General features: G+C 37.1%; 1 protein-coding gene across 1 annotated transcript; it reads right to left on the reverse strand.

Annotated features, from left to right (window-relative positions):
- Positions 1-959: 959 nt before the first annotated feature.
- Positions 960-12,342, reverse strand: LOC131326830 (uncharacterized). The gene is made up of 14 exons (XM_058359715.1): positions 11,907-12,342; positions 10,006-10,125; positions 8,138-8,197; positions 7,937-8,038; positions 7,476-7,559; positions 7,267-7,385; positions 7,062-7,163; positions 6,398-6,514; positions 6,134-6,199; positions 5,849-5,915; positions 5,506-5,559; positions 5,338-5,427; positions 2,032-2,070; positions 960-1,363 (listed from the first exon to the last, which is right to left on the reverse strand). Exons 1-14 carry the CDS (start codon positions 11,922-11,924, stop codon positions 1,244-1,246), a joined length of 1,158 nt encoding a protein of 385 aa, XP_058215698.1. The 5' UTR covers positions 11,925-12,342; the 3' UTR covers positions 960-1,243.
- Between the last annotated feature and the right edge of the window lie 6,785 nt (positions 12,343-19,127).

A 19,127-nucleotide genomic window follows, 5' to 3' on the forward strand; every position in this document is an offset into this window, starting at 1 on the left:
TATTTCAAAATTGATCATATTCGAAAATTAGTAATGCATATGACGTAATAAATGAATGTTGATAGTTTTATGATTTTGAATAGAGAGTTTTAAATTTTGTTTGGAATTTTTAGGGGAATGAAATTTGAGAGAAAAGATCAGGAGAAAGAAAATTAAAAAGAATGGGTGAGAGAAAGGTTTGAAAGATGGGAGAGAAAATTGGTATAAATTAGAAAAGATAAAGAGAGAGATTTGAAAGATTATGAGAGAAAAATGATAGTTTAGGATTTGACTTCAATCTTACTGGGTATCATACTACAACCGACCTACCCCTACGCTTGGGGCGCCCTCTCCACTATAGCACGCAATTAGGTCACAAGCATTAATTTCAGAGGCTCGGAATTACTCGAGGTGTATGCAAACTATCCCGGACATCCAATCGATCATTGGGAAAAAAACAAAAACTTGATGAGAATAAATTATATATATTGGCAGTGTAAATATTTATTTTCTCCAAATCAATTACATTGCGCCACGTTGCAATATTCTATTAACTATTATTTAATCTCAAACTTGACACCATAATCATTTCGCACGTACATAAAGTTGCAAGCTACCAGATTATTATCACACCCAACTTGTTTATGTATTTGCGAAATGCAGACGACGGTTTCTCCAACCATCTCCATAAGCGAATCGAGGGTTTTAACCCGAACAAGTTTTTTTTTTTGCAGACTTCTAATTTTGTATTTTGGTTTGGAGTCTTTTGAACGTATGAGTTGATTTATATGAACATTTGTAGTTTCTATTTCCTCAAAAGAAATCAAAATATAGTTGAATAGCATTGAATTGCTAAAAGTTCAGTATAGATAGTGATTGAACTAAAACATGAGCAACTGACACAACCATGCTAGCAGATCGATGTTCCAAAACAAATGAAATCACCAACAAAACAAAGCAACAATGGAAGCGATTGATAATTAAAGCCAAAAAGTACTCCTATTTACATTTGTCGCAGTTGTTTCCACATAAAACAATACAATCAACTCACAAACAACAATTGCCTATTCTACTTTGTAGGGACAACAACCCTCCCTGTAAATTAAAAGAGCAAATGAACAAAAGATTACTCATTAATTTGGCATCTGGGGCTCTTCGGATCTGTCCTGGGATCTTTCTTTCTTTCAAGAAAATGCATGTATTGTGATTTGTTTGAAGTTTGTATTGTTGTGATTGATCTTCATTGAAGCACTAAATATATACACTAATGGCTTTTCTGCTCAACTGATTTTTGATACGGATCGACCCAACATTTGTCGTTATCAACTGCATCATTCCACCTTTTCTTGAAAATCTGCATTTCAATGAAGGATTGTCTCCTCACCTGCACACGTATCATCCGTCACTAAACGGTTGCAAAAGACAGGCAAGATGCATCAAAGTACCGACCAACGATTTACAACATTGAGGGGAAAAAAAATGGAACTTGCAAATGTTTAGGAATGATAAACGATGGAGCGAAGTCATCGATTTTATAATAAATAAGGTCATTGTAAAAACCTAAACAACCATTCCATCTTACTTCTATAAGCTGTTAACTAGAATATTACAGGGGTTTGATTTAGAAAATGATCTCAAAAAACTAAAACACAAACAAAATTCAAAAACAACAAAATGCAGCTTTCTTTCGACTGAGACAAGCGTCAGAAATAGACAACACAAATTTCAACCCTTCTTAAAACAGATAGCAATGAAAAATGCCACTAAGATTAGAACAAGGAAGGATTGACTTCATCATTGAATATCCCAACTCACTTTTGATAGTCAAAACTCTAATCCCTCTTTGCTAAATGGTTATCGAGCGTGGCAATAGTTAGGAAATGCAAAAACAGCGGAGCCACCCACAAAAGTTGATGTGGTAACCATATTTATGCATCGAAATTTATAAACAATTTATAGTAAGATGTGGGATGCAGATTAAGAAAAGCTAGGAACCCACGTACTACTCCAAACAACAGATACAATTCAGTACAATGATTCTAAGGAACTTACTTCTGTTCTATTATTAGCTCTGTGAACGCCAGAAGGTTCCTGCGGATAAAAGATGACAAGTTCTCAGTTTCAGTCTTGGAAGAATACAAACTAAGGAAAAGAAAAAGACAAAGGTTTAAGCTTTTCCAAGAAAGAATTTGGTAGTTCAACTATGTTGCCAGAAAACGGAATTAGCATAGCGATTAAAGTATTGAAATGCACGTTTTGAAACATGGTACGATAACCGTTCCGATACGATGTGTTTAACAAATCAAAAGTGATCAAAAGTTTTTCCTATTTAGTTCACTAAGAATCTAGAAGAGTTTTTGGCGAGACAAAATGTAAAAAAATTAGAGAAAATACTCCAACAAATGTGTTTGAAATGAATATGATGTTGTGTTGCATCATTACCATTTGGAAGAAGAATATAGTAATACTCCAACACATAATCGCTATACCTATGGTACCGCAATCTAGGGGAGCAATTTTATTCACCCCCACCTTGGGCAAGGGTAACTTTACCCACATTTGACAGTCAAAAACACTTATTTTGCATGCATAGATTTTTTTAGAAGAGTACACTCAATGGAATACTTACCCAAGAGTTCAGGTTTTAAATTTTCAATCAAGTACTTACCGATATTTGCTTGAGCTGATTTTTGCGTGGTCTCCAAACAAATTTATTCTTACAAAATAAGAGGTTTTGATTACTAAATCGAAACCCGCAACATACCGCCTTGAATGTGGGTAAAGTTACCCTCACTGCCTCAAGGCAAGTGTGAACAAAATTACTCACAATTTAGAGCATGTGCCATACCACGATTCCGTTCCTGTTTCTCGTACCAAACGATCCACATTCTAGGTAATCACACTTTACCTCAATCCCATCAATGCCCAACACTTTTGGAGGCCTAGAGCGAAATTGCAAGTGGAGCTTTTCGCATTATTTTCGACATTGAAATTCTTTTATTTTTCAACTTACGTGTGCCAACCTATTCTTGTAATTAGAATGTATCAAACTCTCACATTAACAATGCAGGTTCTTGTAGACACCCTAATTTAGAAACTTGAAAACATTTTGATCGGTTTCTCTCTTTGTAACGTTCAAAATTTAAAAATAGCACAGAGAATGTGGAAGGTTGGTCTTCTTCTTCTTATTTATTTATTTTTTTTTTGGGGGGGGGCAGGGGGATCACAAAGGACTACAATGTAAATAAATCTGAAATCAAAACAAAATTGCAAAATCAAACCTTGACCCAAAGTTAAACAATCCCGTGATAGATTAGACAATGGTAGGAGCTTTGCAATCGCAATAGCCATTTAAATTGAGAAAAAAAAAATGGAGCCAACCTAGTTTCAAATCGGCTGCGATTGGGAGTGTGTGTAGAGAGAGAGAGGAGGAGTCATTGATCTACCATTGGATTTGTGACCAAAACTGATCTAGAGAGTATTCATTCTCAAAGAAAATCACAGAACTGAGGGGTGTCGGCTTTGGGAGCGGAGAGCTAGAAAGGAAACGTAGAAGAAGAGGGGGGAGAGAGAGATATCTCAATTTTGAACGTAAGATCTGATTAGTGGCAATTGTGCAATTACAATTGTTTGAGAGAGAGAGAGAGAGAGAGACGGAGGGAGAGGGAGAGCCGTAGGATTTATGAGGCAAATTAATGATTAGGATTTATGTAGGACATAAAATTCAAAAACCGTTCTCCCTTATTATATAGATTTAAGCCCCTCCTTGGGCATTTCCCGATGATGAACAGGTTATCATGGCAATATATGGCTAAGAGTTTGAAGTTTTGTTGAGTGGTTGTAAACCTAAGTTGTTGGACCATCATTCTACTCCCCCCCTTATCCTTGAAAGCCATTTTCAGAGTGGTGATCGCCACTTACTTCTGTCGAACACTGCAATGATAGTCGATCGCCAGTCTTGGCGATCTGTTGCCACTTTCCTTTGGTCTAGAACTACAACCTACTTCACCATTTCCATTTATCGCCGTTCTCTCTGGCGATCGCTGATCTTCGTTTTTTGCAGAATATTCCAGAACCCAGCTAACGGTTGTACGAGTTTTAATCCTTTTCAAAACAACTCTTTTTGATAGAATTTGAGCTCTAAGTTACTGTCCAATTCGGAATAATTAATGCCAAATGATAATCTCCGAGCTTTATCACTTCTCCCCTATAAATATATAGAGGGGCTCTACATCCGAATTTGATACTCTTGAATACGGTTTTAAACCATCAAAATACCCCGAAACTCTGCACAAACCCTCTCCCAACTACATACAAATCCAACAAAAGCTCTCTCAATCCGAAAGTTGAGATACAAACTTTGTGGCGTTCGTCAGTATGTTGTATATGCATATGGTAGTCGTTCTACATTAAGTGACGATTACCAGTTTAGTGTGACGATCGCCAGTGACTGTGGCGATCGTTACTTATTTTCCACAGCGATCGTCAGTTGACGATCGCAAGAGTCTCTGACAACCAGAGACTCTTTTTGCTATTTTCTATCATGTTTTCCCTTTCCCTTTGCCTGTTCCTGCTCTCACCCCTATCTCACCCATATCTGTTAATGGCTTAATTAACATGTTCTTGTAAAATCATTTAAAGTACATCAAACTGTTTTATGTTGAACAAGTAGAGGCCAACCTTTTGGTTGGGCGGAGAGGGGTGCCCAACACCTTCCCCTCACCGTACCCATGAATCCCAACCTTAGAATGACTCTTTTGGTTTCTTGCTTCCTACAACCAAGTGGCGACTCTAAAACGAAACAAGTGCGCCGCAACAGGCACTTCCGAGCAAACAAAGGCATGCTGCAACAGATGTCTACATCAAACAAGTAGTCTCGCCGATATCCAGCCATATCAAACTGTGTGGTAATGCCTCTGCCATGGGGGTGTCCACAGTTCTGTTTTGAAATTTTAAACAGAGAACGATGTGGTCATTGAAATGATTGTCCATATCCTATTTAAAATTGTTTTACTTGCCACACTTCTGGTAGGGGTGTAAGAGCATTTTGGTCTGTTACGTGGTGAAAACTATACATCTATTTGTCAAACATCAAGGGGCATTCCATAAGCATGAGGAGCGGTGGGTGCTCAAGGTAAGGGAAACCTCACAACAGAGACTAACCGGCTAACTATATAATGGTCTCCTTTAGAAGGTTAACCATATTAAAAAAAACATCTTCATTGATAATTCCATTTCCAACAAGAAAATCTATCCTGAAACGGGACCATTTACTGGTGAATGCCAAATCATATTTCCTTATGGCGGATAGCAAAAGGTCTCTTTTTTTTTTACTAGTGAATCAAAAGAACTACAAACCTTGTTGCCATCTGAAACACCAAGTGTAGGAACACCAAGATGCACTATATACTCAGAGTCAACTACACCAACGGTTTTTGTCCGATCACCCTGTAAAAAAATGATCCAAATGTTACTAAGCATCCTCAAACAACAGCACTAGAAACAAGAAATAGGTTAGAAAATTGCCTGTGCACAGTAACCAAGTTGCTTATCTAAGCCCCATGCATGGATCAAGTCATTCTGTTACAGCCCAAAAGTCATCAAAATGCCATGTTAGCACGGATTGTTGGATTCAGACAGAGAAATCAAAGGATAATGAATAGCAAAAAAATTATTTCTACGGTCTCCCCGCGATTTTCTTTTCCATGGGCAAGTCCCTCCACAATCCATGATGCAAACACAAAAAAAAAAGGTTTACAGACATAAGAGAAAAGGAAATCCCAAATTCACCAAATAGGCTAAAGTAAGACAAGTACCAATTCACAAACTATAATCATGGTTAGGCCCCCAATTAAGAAAGATAGCCTACCTGGACCATATACCATGCACATCGCCAAGCTGCTCTTGAGAACACGGGTGCCATCATTTCCACCCAACTGCATACAGATTTAGTTCATTGCATAAGTACTTACCTTCTCTTTTTCTGAAGGCAATAGAAGGGTTTTGTTCAGCAGAGCTGAGAAGGTTTTCAGCATCCAAAGAACCAACTACGCTATGAATTTAAAAGTCAAAAGATGCAAGGAGTTAAAGGTTTGTGATACTCTACCCTATGCATGGTGGAGATGCAAGGAGTTAAAGGTTTGTGATACTCTACCCTATGCATGGAGGAGATGTGCTGTTGTTGTCACACCTTCCACTGCCCTTAAACTTGTAGAACCTTCTGTTCACAACATAGAAAACAAAAGCCATCATCAATTGAAGTTTCGAAGTTTGTTAGTACTATACAAATTTATCTAATAGTGCATCTAATGCCAGTAATATGGTATCCAGTAACCATGGAAGGGATAAATATTCAATTGCTATCATAATCCAAAGCCCTCTCATGTATAAACGATGCTTTCAAGAGCATTAGACTGACCTATGCACTTTGGAATTCCTCCTCCGTGCAGTAAGTTGATGATGGACCTCCGATTTACCCGGATCAAGTGCTGGCTGTGATATTTCAAGTCCTTCATCTTTGACAATAGAAAGATACCTGCAAGGTTTTGGTATACTTAACATGAGTGATTCTCAAGAGCTTTCGTCTTCAAAAAACCTATGTCCAAACTGTTTGAACTATGAACTGAGTTATGGATTATAATATCCATAAATTCAAAAAGGTCAAATGGATCTTCCATAAGATAGACTAAGGCAGGCAGCATTAACCGAATGTCCTTTTTAATTAAAAAGCACTCTGAAATATTTCTTAGGAAGTTAACAAATATCAACCAGATGTTTTTTTTTTTGATCAATGAATTTGAAGGGCTAAATTTTAATGTTAAACACCATTATTCGAGACCCACACATGTGACACATTCAACATCAATTGACTTGATTACGTATTTGCCCATGTTTCCACATCATCCCGCGAATTCACAGGTGATAATACTAGTTCATTAGATACAAGAACAACCATATCCCTATAAATATTTTCAAGTGAGTTTCTGATACATCACCTAAGCCGTCACATTTCAAAGGAATCTAACAAATAATCACTAACAATTTCAAATTTAAGCTAGCAAACTAAACTGAATCATACTAACCGTTCAGGGTCAAAATTTTCAACTCCAAGGTCCTCGTCCCAAAGAAATATGTAATCATATTCAGCTGCTATGTCCGGATGTAAGAAACGCTTGGCAAACCACCTATGCCATCAAAAGCTCTTTTCATATTCATATTTTCCACGTACATATCGGAAATGAAACTCCAATGGCAGATAAATGACTTGAAAACTCATCTGACATTTACCATTTTGTTTGATCCAGGGCAGAGACATGGATGACACGACTACTCCACCCTAAATCACACCACTCATCCACAACACCATCGTAGTGAAAAAGCATCACAACAAAACCATTTACGAGAAACTGAAATAATTAGGAAAGTTTGTATTAGTACAAAATGTGTCCGGCAAAGGTTTGCTCGGTAGAAAGTCCTTGAATGGATATGACTGTCACCTTTTCAACAATTCGGTTCACTATTTCCTTTTGCTTTATTCCAACTGCAATGGCCAATAAATTTGCTGAAGGCTTTGAATTGTTCTGATTCAGAATATGGGGAAACAAGTATAAAGAAAATGAAAAGAAGATAATGCAATCATGTAATTATCCGATGAACAAAGTTTCTTGTCTGTGTATGTTTTTACTATATACAACTGTTTCTTGAATTTGTGGCAGATACCTAGAACCTTCATCATACGAGGCAAGCCCTAAAGCATTAGGAGGCTTTATTTACAATTCTTGCTTTGCAAATGGTTAGTACAGGAAAAAACATAATTCACTAAAATTGTAAAATAAATCTTCTCACAAGTAACATCTTCAAGCAACCGTAACCATCAGTACATAATGTAGAACTACTGAAACTGTTTTCTTAATAACCATTAGGCTTTCATTCCAAGGCCCAATCGTGGTTTACTTACATTTTTTTCTACAGGACCCCATAAAGGAAGCATTTCCAAGTTAGAAGTTTGGACAACAATCCCTTCTGGCAATGCCTCACTGCCAACATGCCTGCATTGTTTCTAAAAGGAAAAGAAAAGAAATTTGGAAGCAGATAGAAATCGATAACACCGAAGGCCTTACGTGGCCGATAACAAGGACCCTTTCAGAAAATGACTAACCTTGCATTTATCAGATTGTGTATTGTTCCTTGTGTAATTCATTTCCCATCCTAGTGATATCTGCCCAAGAAACAGTAAGACTTAAGCCTTGCATATTACTTGTCAACTGGAGTCTTCTGACATATTTACTTAAAATACAGGTTTCCCCTAAAAAAACCAAACCAAACCAAACCAAACCGAGCCTTACGTCCCAATCACTTGGGGTTGGTTACATGAATCCGTTTCATCCATTTTCCCCTAAAAAAACAATTTTGGAAAATTTACTAAGATAAGATGAATGTATAATTCAGCAGTCTTGTCCATTTCAGGAGTTGAAGGGGGAAAAAAGGTACAAATAGTTTAAAATAAAGAGATGAAAAACATCCAGAGGCAAGTTTGTAAATACACCAAACCCCATAGGAAGCCCTACACAGATATCATTGCGCTGTTACCGCTTATAAAGGAGAAGGAGCAATCATTAAGCAAAACAACAGATTTGTGTAAAAGATCAAAGCATTCGGAGGCTAGTTATTTAAGGGCAAATGACCAGTCAATTCCGATAACTTAATAGTAATCATCGCATGCTACACAGTTAATCAAGGACCCAAGCCAGCAGTTATCACACTATGAAACCTTTAGCCAACAGTTCTCCTAACTAGAAACCTTTAGTGTCAAAGCAGTAGGTGTTCTCTCCTACTTCAGCCAGAAGAAACATACTTGAACTTTGCGCTTTCAAGTTGTTTGAGAAGAGAGCTAATTCTTCTCTCCACCACAATGGTAAATGAAGCCTGAGAAAGAGTTCAAGTTCGGAATACAGGCTCCGAAAGGTTCTTTGCTTGGTCCTCCTCTCTTCTCTCTCTCCCTTCCCTATCCTTTTTCCGCAACCTCTTCCTATCCATGCTCCCTTGGCCTCCTCCTCTTCCTTCTGTTGTTCCTCCGCCAACCTTGGCCCTCCTCCCCGTTTCACCATCGTTTTTTGGGTAGATTGACCTCGTTCTTCTCGTTCCTGTCTGGATCCGTCGTTATGTCTTTGTTTTCCTCACTCTGTTGCGGGCTTTTCGCAGGAGGTGCGGAGGAGGTCGGAGCAAGTGTGGCAACAGCGGAATTTAGATGGAAGGGTTTGTGTCGAGCGGTGTGTTGTGCGGTGGTGCTCGGAGCTCGGAGCTCCACCTGTCTTCATTCTTGGATGTTTGCGGGATTGCCTAACGGTGTTGTGTGTTTTCCGGCGGCTGGTGGTGGTGCTTCTCCCGGCGGGTTCCTAGATCTATCCGGCATGCTTAACGGCGATTAGGACCAGACGGCGTTGGGGCGGCAATGGTGTGTTTGGGGCGGCAGGTGTTTTGGTTAGGTTTCTTTAGGATGGGCTTGACCCAATTGGTGTTTGGGCTTTGGCCTTTTAGGTGTGGGTTTTGGCCCTTTGGGTTTCTTCAATTGGTTGGGTTTGGGTCTTGGATTGGGCACAAGGTTTTTCTTAGCTTTGCTAGGATTTTGATGCCGTTCTCATTGTTCCTATTCGTCTTGGTATCAATATCAAAGATTAATGGAATTTTTTTTGCCGTTCAAAAAAAAAACAATTACTAATTACTAAAATTATTGTCCAGTCTTTCCAAATCTTTGCCTAGTCAATGGGATTAGTTGAAAGAAGTGACGCGATTTGTCCAAAAGGCCAAAATAGACAAATTGACACCACAAAGTGCATCACAAACTGAGAGAGGAAGACACTCCAAATGCTACATTTGAAAACAAGCCATGATAAACTTAATTCATCAAGCAAAAGCATCTTCAAGCGAATGTAGAAGCAACACATAAGTAAGATCACATATACGGCAGAATCTCTTCTTTAATGACAAAAAAGAAAAAGAAAAAGGAATTGATGCAACTATATGTACCTCTGTGAAATCTTTTGTAAGGACTGCACTACCAACAAAGTAAGCACCACAAATCAGCAAAGCAGTAACAAAGACACTCCAGAGGCCAGATTTAATCTTTGGATCCGACAGTAGAGAAACCTGGAAAGGGACCAATGACCAAAACAGGAAAAATATAAGACAAAACGAAAAAGAATACCCACAAGTCTCAAATAACAAAATTTACTTGTACGGAAAATGATAATTCCTAGGTTTTTTTTGTCTTGGGTGAACAAATAAGCGCTCTTCCCAATTATACTTGTGTGGAAGCATGTCATTTTCTAAGATGGAAACAGGAACTCAAAAAAAAAAAAAGGAAGCACAGAAGCACAAATTTTCTACTCCCAAACAATTATCGATGCTAAATTAGGCCTGTTAGCGGCAACATTTATTAGGTGAGACCCATTGGACAGACGTCACTCTTCCGTTGATGAGAAGATTAAGGGAGAGAAAATATCCTACTCTTGACCCTAACATGGTAAAATTCACCAATTAAAATCAGTACGAAAGGGAACCAGATTTTGGTTACATAAAGTTGTTAAAGTATGTTTAACCTCTGGAGTTCAAAAATTTCCTCACCCATAAAATGCCACGTCCCACAATGTAAAATTCACATGATAGTCCATAAATTGTAGTAGATTTTCACAAAGTATTATCTGTTCATCATCTTAACTTCTTGTTACTCTTCAGCATTTCCTTAATGCTACTACCAGAAAAACAAACACAAGCGTCCATGACTTCATCCAAACAAGCCCAAATTTAAAGTGATACTAATCAACGTGAGGCTCAAACCTCCGGCTCTCTCCTGAAACTGTATCAACAAATACGTCCTCAACTTAATTATCAGATTCCCCCCCCCCCCCCAATAAGAAGCAAGACAGGGTGAACAAATTTTGTCTGAGAAAGATAGGAGGCAATATGTCTACTATACCAAAAAAACCTATAGAAAAGAAAAGAAAGAAAAAGAAAAGAAGAAGGGAGGAAAATGAGAGGAAAATATGAGGAAAAATTTACTATTCATTGAACTTAAATTTTTATTTTCTTCTCTCTTTCTCTTCCAACCAAACAATAGAAGGGAAAATTTTTCAATTTTCTTTTCTTTTCCTTTCCTTTCCATAAGTTCCAAACAGAACTAAGAAAATTCCAGCACACGGAAAATTAATATCGCTCATTACGGTGCAATATTTTTCATTTTTTCAGGCACCAAATTATCAATTTCCAATTTACTTTTATATATAAATAATTAAAAAAAAAAGGCTCTATTCTTCGACCCACAAATAGACATGTCCTATGCCTGTAAGAGATATACCATCAAAACAACTGGATAAACAAAATATCTCCACCACATAGCAATCCCAATCTACATAACCATTTGAACAATCAAATTAAACCCAATTACCCTGTTTTTTTTTTCCCCTTTCGCTTTTCTCAGCATCCAAACAGCCCATGAAGATAAACTAAACTCAAGTCCACATATACATACATGTCCATATAAACATAAACAAACCCATAATATAGACACGTATATATACGAGATATACCGTCAAAAACAACCGGATAACCAATAACACATCCATCACATACCAGTACCAATCTACGTACCCATTTGACCAATCAAACTAAACCCATTTCCAGAAAACAGAAAAAAACCCCAAAACACAAAAATTTACAAATAATCCAAGACAAAGACTAATCAAATTAATTAAAAAAAATTAAACCAAATAAAAATAGAATGGACTACCTATTTGTGCATTTTGAAATAAACCACATAAAACACTTATCAATTTAACGCAATTAAAAAACACACACCACACACACACACCCAAATTGGGTATATGCATACAAAAAGTATACGTGCACATTTGTATGGAATTTCTACTTACACAATTGAAAGTCTTCATTTTGTATGAGCCTCTCCAGTCAATTCAAACATCCACAGAAGTCCCGAATGAAAAAGGATGGGGAAAAAATTGGCCTTTTGGGAATGAATCAGAACAAAGAGGTGGAACGTGCGTAAAGCAAAGGAAAGAATAAGGGAAAGGCAGGGGAAAGAAGGAAACAGAAAAGGTGGCGGTGAAACGGCGCCGTATGGAATACGCAAAAGAAGTAATTGTGCACTTAAATTTCAGAACCTCTGGAATTCTGGAAAACCCCTTTATTTTAGACCCAAAAGACAAAGCACAGCCGCGACTATATATACTCCCATATAATGGAGAGAGAGAGAGAGAGGTGTTCTGCTCCTTTTTCCATCGGTTTGTGCTTGCCTGGCTCTGTTGTTTCAAGTGGAAAGTGGAGAGAGAGAGAGAGAGAGAGAGAGAGAGAGAGAGAGAGAGAGAGGTGGAGAAGAGAGGGCCCCGAGTTGGCCCGAATTACAAGGTGAATGTTTTGGTATCTTGCGTGGGCGTTGTAAAGTTGACCTTTGCACATGATGTTGGATATAGTATACTAGGTAGTAATATTCCAATAGAATAGATTTCTAGGTGGACGCCACGTGTGTGTAATGTGGCCCCTACTCTTTGGTCCTTCGGGATTTTTTTTTCAGGTCCACCTGTGATAATTTGTTGAGGAAATTGCATTTCAATAGGAGTTGGGAATATAATGCCCAACTCATGAAGAGATTTTTTTCGAAATTACATAAATATGGAACGGAAGAAAAAAAAATTCCAATACATGAAACGGAGGAAAAAATATTTCCAATACATGAGGTTGGTTGTAATCGAATATGTGTTTCCTAAATTGCCCCTTCTATGAATCTAAGTTGCCTCTTATATGGATCTAAGTTGCCCGTTCTATGAACCTAAGTTGCCCCTTCTATGAATTTCCTGAATATTCAATTTCTTGAGTATTTCTTCAATCTCCTTACCATTTCTATTATTTTCTGAGAAATTTGGGATATGGGTTACTTGCATATTTGAGTTTTTAAAATAGTTTGAGATTATTGTATTTTGGGTAATTTTTTAGAAAGAGAAATGATAGAGAAAATAAAATGTTTATTTTCTAGCATCCACTTTATACTTTTGCTTTTAGATTCTAGGAATTGCCACTTGAAATTTCTTGTTTAGTTTTACTTGAAAATGTGAAGAAATTATGTTACTAGCTGCTAATTTGCTTCACTGGCTGCTTTTCTTAGAAAAAATAAGGTGCAACTTAAGTTCATAGAAGGGACAACTTAAATCCATAGAATGGGCAACATAGGTCCATAGAAGGGGCAAATTAGGTTCAAACTCATATTTGACTACAAACCGACTTCATATTTTGGGAATTTTTTTTCCTCTGTTTCATGCATGGAGAATTTCAATTGGTCCGTTTCACCCAAATCTGCAAGTAACCTAGATCCCAAATTTCTCAGAAAATAATAGAAATGGCAAGGAGATTGAAGAAATGCTCAAGAAATTAAATACCCAAAAAATTCATAGAAGGGGCAACTTAAGTCCATAGAAGGGAAAACTTAGGTTCAAACTCATATTTGACTACAAACCGACTTCATGTTTTGGGATTTTTTTTCCTCCCTTTCATGCATGGAGAATTTCAGTTGGTTCATTTCACCCAAATCTGCAAGTAACCCAGATCCCAAATTTCTCAAAAAATAATAGAAATGGTAATGAAATTGAAGAAATGCTCAAGAAATTGAATACTCAAGAAGTTCATAGAAGAGGCAACATAGGTTCATAGAAGGAGCAACTTAGATCTATATATAGGGGCAACTTAAATTCATAAAAAGGGCAACTTAGGAAACCCAGATTCGATTACAATCAACTCCATATGTATGGGGAATATTTTTTCCTCCGTTTCATGTATGGGGAATTTTTTTTCCTCTGTTCCATATTTATGTAATTTTGAAAAAACCTCTCCATGAGTTGGGCATTATTTGCCCCAACTCCCACTGAAATGCAATTTTCCCTAATTTGTTTGAGGACTATAGGTAACCTCTCGAAGGTGGCTCCGCTTCTTGGGGCTGCACAGAAAATTTGGTAAACTTTATAATTGGTCCGAATCGAATTGAACTGCATGTTTTGGTCTTGCTCGTGGATTAATTGTTCAAACACGGATTCAAAATAGAAAATCGTGAGATATAGTTTGGTCCATAAGTTTTTAGTTTGGAACCGTAAATTAATTGGACACCATGAGATATTTATACTCATACAAATAAATCTAAATAGATTTATATATACGTTATAACAATATAACTTTTTGTTTTTGTTTTCATTAAAAACCTAAGGGGTAAAGTGAAGTTCCTTATTTATTTTATTTTTTTGATCCACGTAAAGTGTAGTTCTATTCTAAATGGGAAAAAATGTACTTCATACGAAGTAATCGACTGGCATAAATAGAAAACAAAACATGTTGAAAAATGCACTTTTGGGAATGTGGAATGTAATAGTACTTCGGAATCAGAAATTTGGTTGATGTTGGAATCTGGAATTAGGAATTTGGTTGGTGCATTGTGCAAGAAGTTGGTTGCTATTTTGTGGCTTCTTGGTTGTTGTTTGCTGCATTAGTGAAGAATGAGTTTGTTTCACTATTAGGAATGGATTTGGAATGGGTTTGTTTTGTTGCACTATTTTAAAGTAGCAAGTTTATTTAAAAATATAGTTGTCACAAACAGTTACATACTACTTTTTTTTTTTTCGCTCGGCAACAGTACTGTGGCTGCGTTCTTTTAAACTTATCTTAATATAAGTTGGTTTGTTATTATTTAAATTTTTTTCGGATTTATTAGTTTTGAGCCAAACTTTTGTGGATTATTGATTCGTCTGGACGAGAGAAATAAAAGAAAAAAAATGTACGTTTCCCTAAGTATTTTGAGAAATAACCACTTTTTAGCAGAAAAAGTGAAATAAATTGACTTATTTTGAGAAATAAGTGGTTATTTTCCAAAATATTTAGGTAAAAGTAAATATTTTTTACTTTTCCGATTCCTCTCATCGAGACGAATCAATAATCATAAATTGATTCCTTGTAATCATAGATTGATCACTTAAACATCTTTAAATAATGCAAATAACTTTTATCATGCAGTATGAGTTTGGACAACAAAGAGTACCGAAATTTTGGCCGTCTAATATTTTAGACTAATGCATGTCCATGCCTGAAGGCACGATTTGAACAATCAGCCCACACAAATAAATACTGATATCGCATGCAATATATGAGTCGAACAATCAACACACATAATCTGGTTACATTTGAGAACACTAAATCAGAATATACGTGTGAGAATAAGCGTTTATGAAAAATGTTTAAGACTATGGCTACCTTATTATTCCGCCACTATCTTAACGGATAGGATTGATTGAGAAAATTTAATAAAAGGTCCATTATATGCAAAGTATGGAGATGTCAATATCAACAACACTAAACAACATTGAAATTTGAAACAGGTAAAATGAACGAAACCAAAAAAAAGAAAAAAGCCCTAGAACTTTGGAACACTTAGATCAATTTAAAATATGGCGAAATCAATGAAGCAATGGGGTTCCAAAAAAATCTGTGAAGCTCAATCATAGTCAATACCATTATGCAAACCAAATGAACTAATTGTGGTCAATGAAGCCTCCCTCACAATCAAATGACTAAGACCATGGACACTGCGATCGTAGGCGTACTCACATTTTTACTCAAAATCCAGAATATTTCTTCGTTTGCTTTCTCAGATAAAGTTACAACTTAGTTCCAATAAACAGGGACGGATCTAAAGGGGGCACGTGCCCCCACTCGAAATTATTATTTTTTTAATATTTTGTATAAATTAGCGTAATTATGAAAGTGTGCTAATATATAAATATACACACTTGCATATATCTCGAAAATAAACATATAGAATTAGTTTTACGTCTGAATTTCATCATATGGTGCATTTATATTTGTTGTTTTACGAGCTGTTTGTCTATTTTGAGCTATTCTTTTTTGATTGTCTTTATTTTTAACTGTTTGGGAGAAATATTTTAAAATAAAATCATTAACAAAACTAGCTCGATCATTTTAAAACTTGTCGATATTCATTTAAAACATATTTTAAAATTTTTGTCTGAGATTTTATGCTCATTTTTACCTAATTTAACTTAAAGTACGCGTTATAAACTTTTGTACTTAGTAATGCATGTCTTAATTTTGTACGATCTTACCGTGGTTGACTAAAAAAAAAAACTTTTGCCATTATGATTAACAAGTGCCCCCACTAGGCTATATTCCTAAATCCGTCCCTGCCTGTAAAGACTCGGTATTTTTAATAAATAATTATTATTATTATCAAAACAAAAATACTATTTTTGTTAATTTATTTAATGCAAAAAATTATTTATGTTGTCACACCAAATTTTATTTCCGTAATCAATCGTGCGCGCGCGTACCCAATGAGTAGTTTTTTTTTCCGTTGGTGCGTGTGTGATCCGGACCAAACCTTTCCCATTTTTTTTTAATTGGTGCGGCTGAAGGAGGGAACAAAATCCCATTTTTTACTCCCCAATTTCCTCTCAATACGACACCACATAATTATCCACATGTTATTACCCCTTAGGCAAAAATCCAAGCCCATTTAAGTATTCATTCCATTTCATTTCCCTGGTGCCCAGCAACTACACCCAGCACACCATCACCTTCCGCCATCACCACCTTTTCCGCCATCATCACCCGGCCACCACCTCCTGCATTCCTCTTCGTAGCCGAACTCCACCTCGACACCACCTAGACCACCTCCATTCTCCTCCGAACCGAACTCCTCACCACCGTAACCTTCCCACCTCCTCACAGCCGTGCACCACCATCTCCTCCTCTCTTCCCCCACGCACCAGCCGGGTACCACCAACACTACCACCTTTTGACCGAGCTCCGCCACCGCTCCGACCGCTACCGAATCACTCCGTAAACCGTTTCGCCGGGCGAGAGGTAGTTCGGAACTCACCTCCCTAAGTATATATATCGCGTGTTTATATTGATTTTAGCGTTTCGATATAATTGTATTCGAATCCAACATCGCCGGTCGAGTCCGGCCGGGCCCCTGGTTTTTTCGACGAAAACACAGCCACTGGATTTTGAAATTTTCTTGGATTAATTACAGTTTGGTCCCCTGAGTTTGTCTAACTTATAAATCCAACCCTTGAGTATTAAAGTCTAATAATGTTAGCCCTTGGAGTTAATTAGTTTCGGTTAAATCTAAATTTTAGTGCATGATTAGTTATCGCATGATTAGTGTACCAAATGATAAACCTTATTGCATGGTAGTGTATCGAGTAATAAATTTTATCACATGACTATTTTTTTTATGGCATAATTAGTTGTATCGCATGATTATTTTGCGGCATGATTCTATAGTAAAATTTATTTTATCGCTTGATTAAACATTATTAGGATGTTAGCCTTGGTTGTGAGAATGTGGATTTTGTGAAATGTTGTTGTATTGATAGAATGGACAAATAGGTTCCCGGGATTGGTTGCGATGTGCGGATTTAACTCGTTAGACGTGAAAGCAGGATTAATGGAAAAGATAATAAAGTGAGAGGCTGATATTTGGATTCCGGGTTTGAAACCCGTGGTGATATATGGATTAGAGATTGATTGGTGGTGAATTTGTGAATTGTTGGTTTGCGAAACCTTGGGTACGGCATGGTGGTGGTCGACTCTCGGATGTTGGGACGGGTCATAAGGGTGGTATTGTGCTTGTGTCACAAACCGGGACAGAGTGTGCTCGCGTGCGCACCCGGGAAGTTTTATCCGAACTTATGGTCGCGGACGGGATATCGGGTATATAACTTAGGTATCTTTCATCCGGATCTGGAAAAGGGGAGTCGGACCACACCAGTGTTAGTGCCAGAGGTTATGGGTAGGATCGGATCTGTGGATAAGGTCCGAGATTTCACTTAGGTTAAAGAATAGTAATGAAATAATGGATTTGTTCTCTTTTGATGTTATTCTTATTGCATTCCCATTATAAATCTTGTTGCTTGTAAGTTATGGGTTCGGGTGGGTTTTGGCTACTGAGCGTCATCGCTCACGGTACTATGTTGCCCTGGTAACTCGAACGCCAGGTACCGAAGATGGAACAGAAGTGTCGTACGATTCGATCGAGTTAAACCCTAATGAGGAAGAAGCTGAAAACCTTGGTTTCCGTACACATAGTCGCTCTGATTAATTTAAGTCGACTTTATTTTGGAAGCTTCTAAGTTTATTTGGAAATTGTAATATTTTGATTTATTCGAAACGGTTGTAAAATAATGACATTTGCTTTTGAAATGGTGACGCAGTAAATCTTTGAATTTCTTTTGTGGAAATAATCTTTTCATTATTATTTTTAATGTCTCCGAATTTTTGGGGCGTTACAAATGGTATCAGAGCTTTAGGTTCAAACCCTCGGCCTTGGGTAGATTGGGTAGAACATTTTTTCCAAGAGTGTCATCTGGGGTAGTTATGCGCTTAATTTATCTATTGTCTTAGCTACTGTACGATATTTTATTTTATTATAAGAGTAGCATATAAATATGTTTTGTCGCCCGAAGCAACTCATCAAAGTACTAAAGTCAACAACTCCAAGAAAGAGATAGAAGAACTCGCCTTATTGTATATGTAAGCCAATCAACGCGGTCAAAAAGTTCTTGTTCGAAAACGATGTGGTAGGCCTTGACAATCGTGGGAGAAGCGATCGAGGTCGTTGAAGAGGCTACCTATGAAATTAAGTACCTGTTGAAAGATGATTTTTCCTTCCTCGTCTAGGCTACGATCAAAGATAAGTTGGAAAGGGTAGGGTCGTTGTGTGAACGTACCGTGAGAAAACTTAAGTCTTGCATTTTTGACTAGCAGTAAGGGCTAACTGTAGTAAGCATGCGTGTCTGGCCCATGTGGCACTCTATACATAGATACTTTCAATAGTTTTTGTTCATTTTATGTGTGTAAAAAAAAAAAAAGGGGTTTTGTTTTTAAAAAAAAAAAAAAAAGAAAGGGAAAGGAATTATTTGCATGTCATTGTATAGAAAAAATTCAAAATTTATTTTATTTTTGAAATTTCAAAATCCTTTACTACGAATCCGTAGTAGAAACCCTTTAACAACTTCGCATGAACACTACTGCCGACGACATCCATGTTATCAACATGTTTACGCCAACCTCGAGGT

Source organism: Rhododendron vialii, chromosome 5a (genome assembly GCF_030253575.1).
Source record: "Rhododendron vialii isolate Sample 1 chromosome 5a, ASM3025357v1".
Taxonomy (NCBI): domain Eukaryota; kingdom Viridiplantae; phylum Streptophyta; class Magnoliopsida; order Ericales; family Ericaceae; genus Rhododendron; species Rhododendron vialii.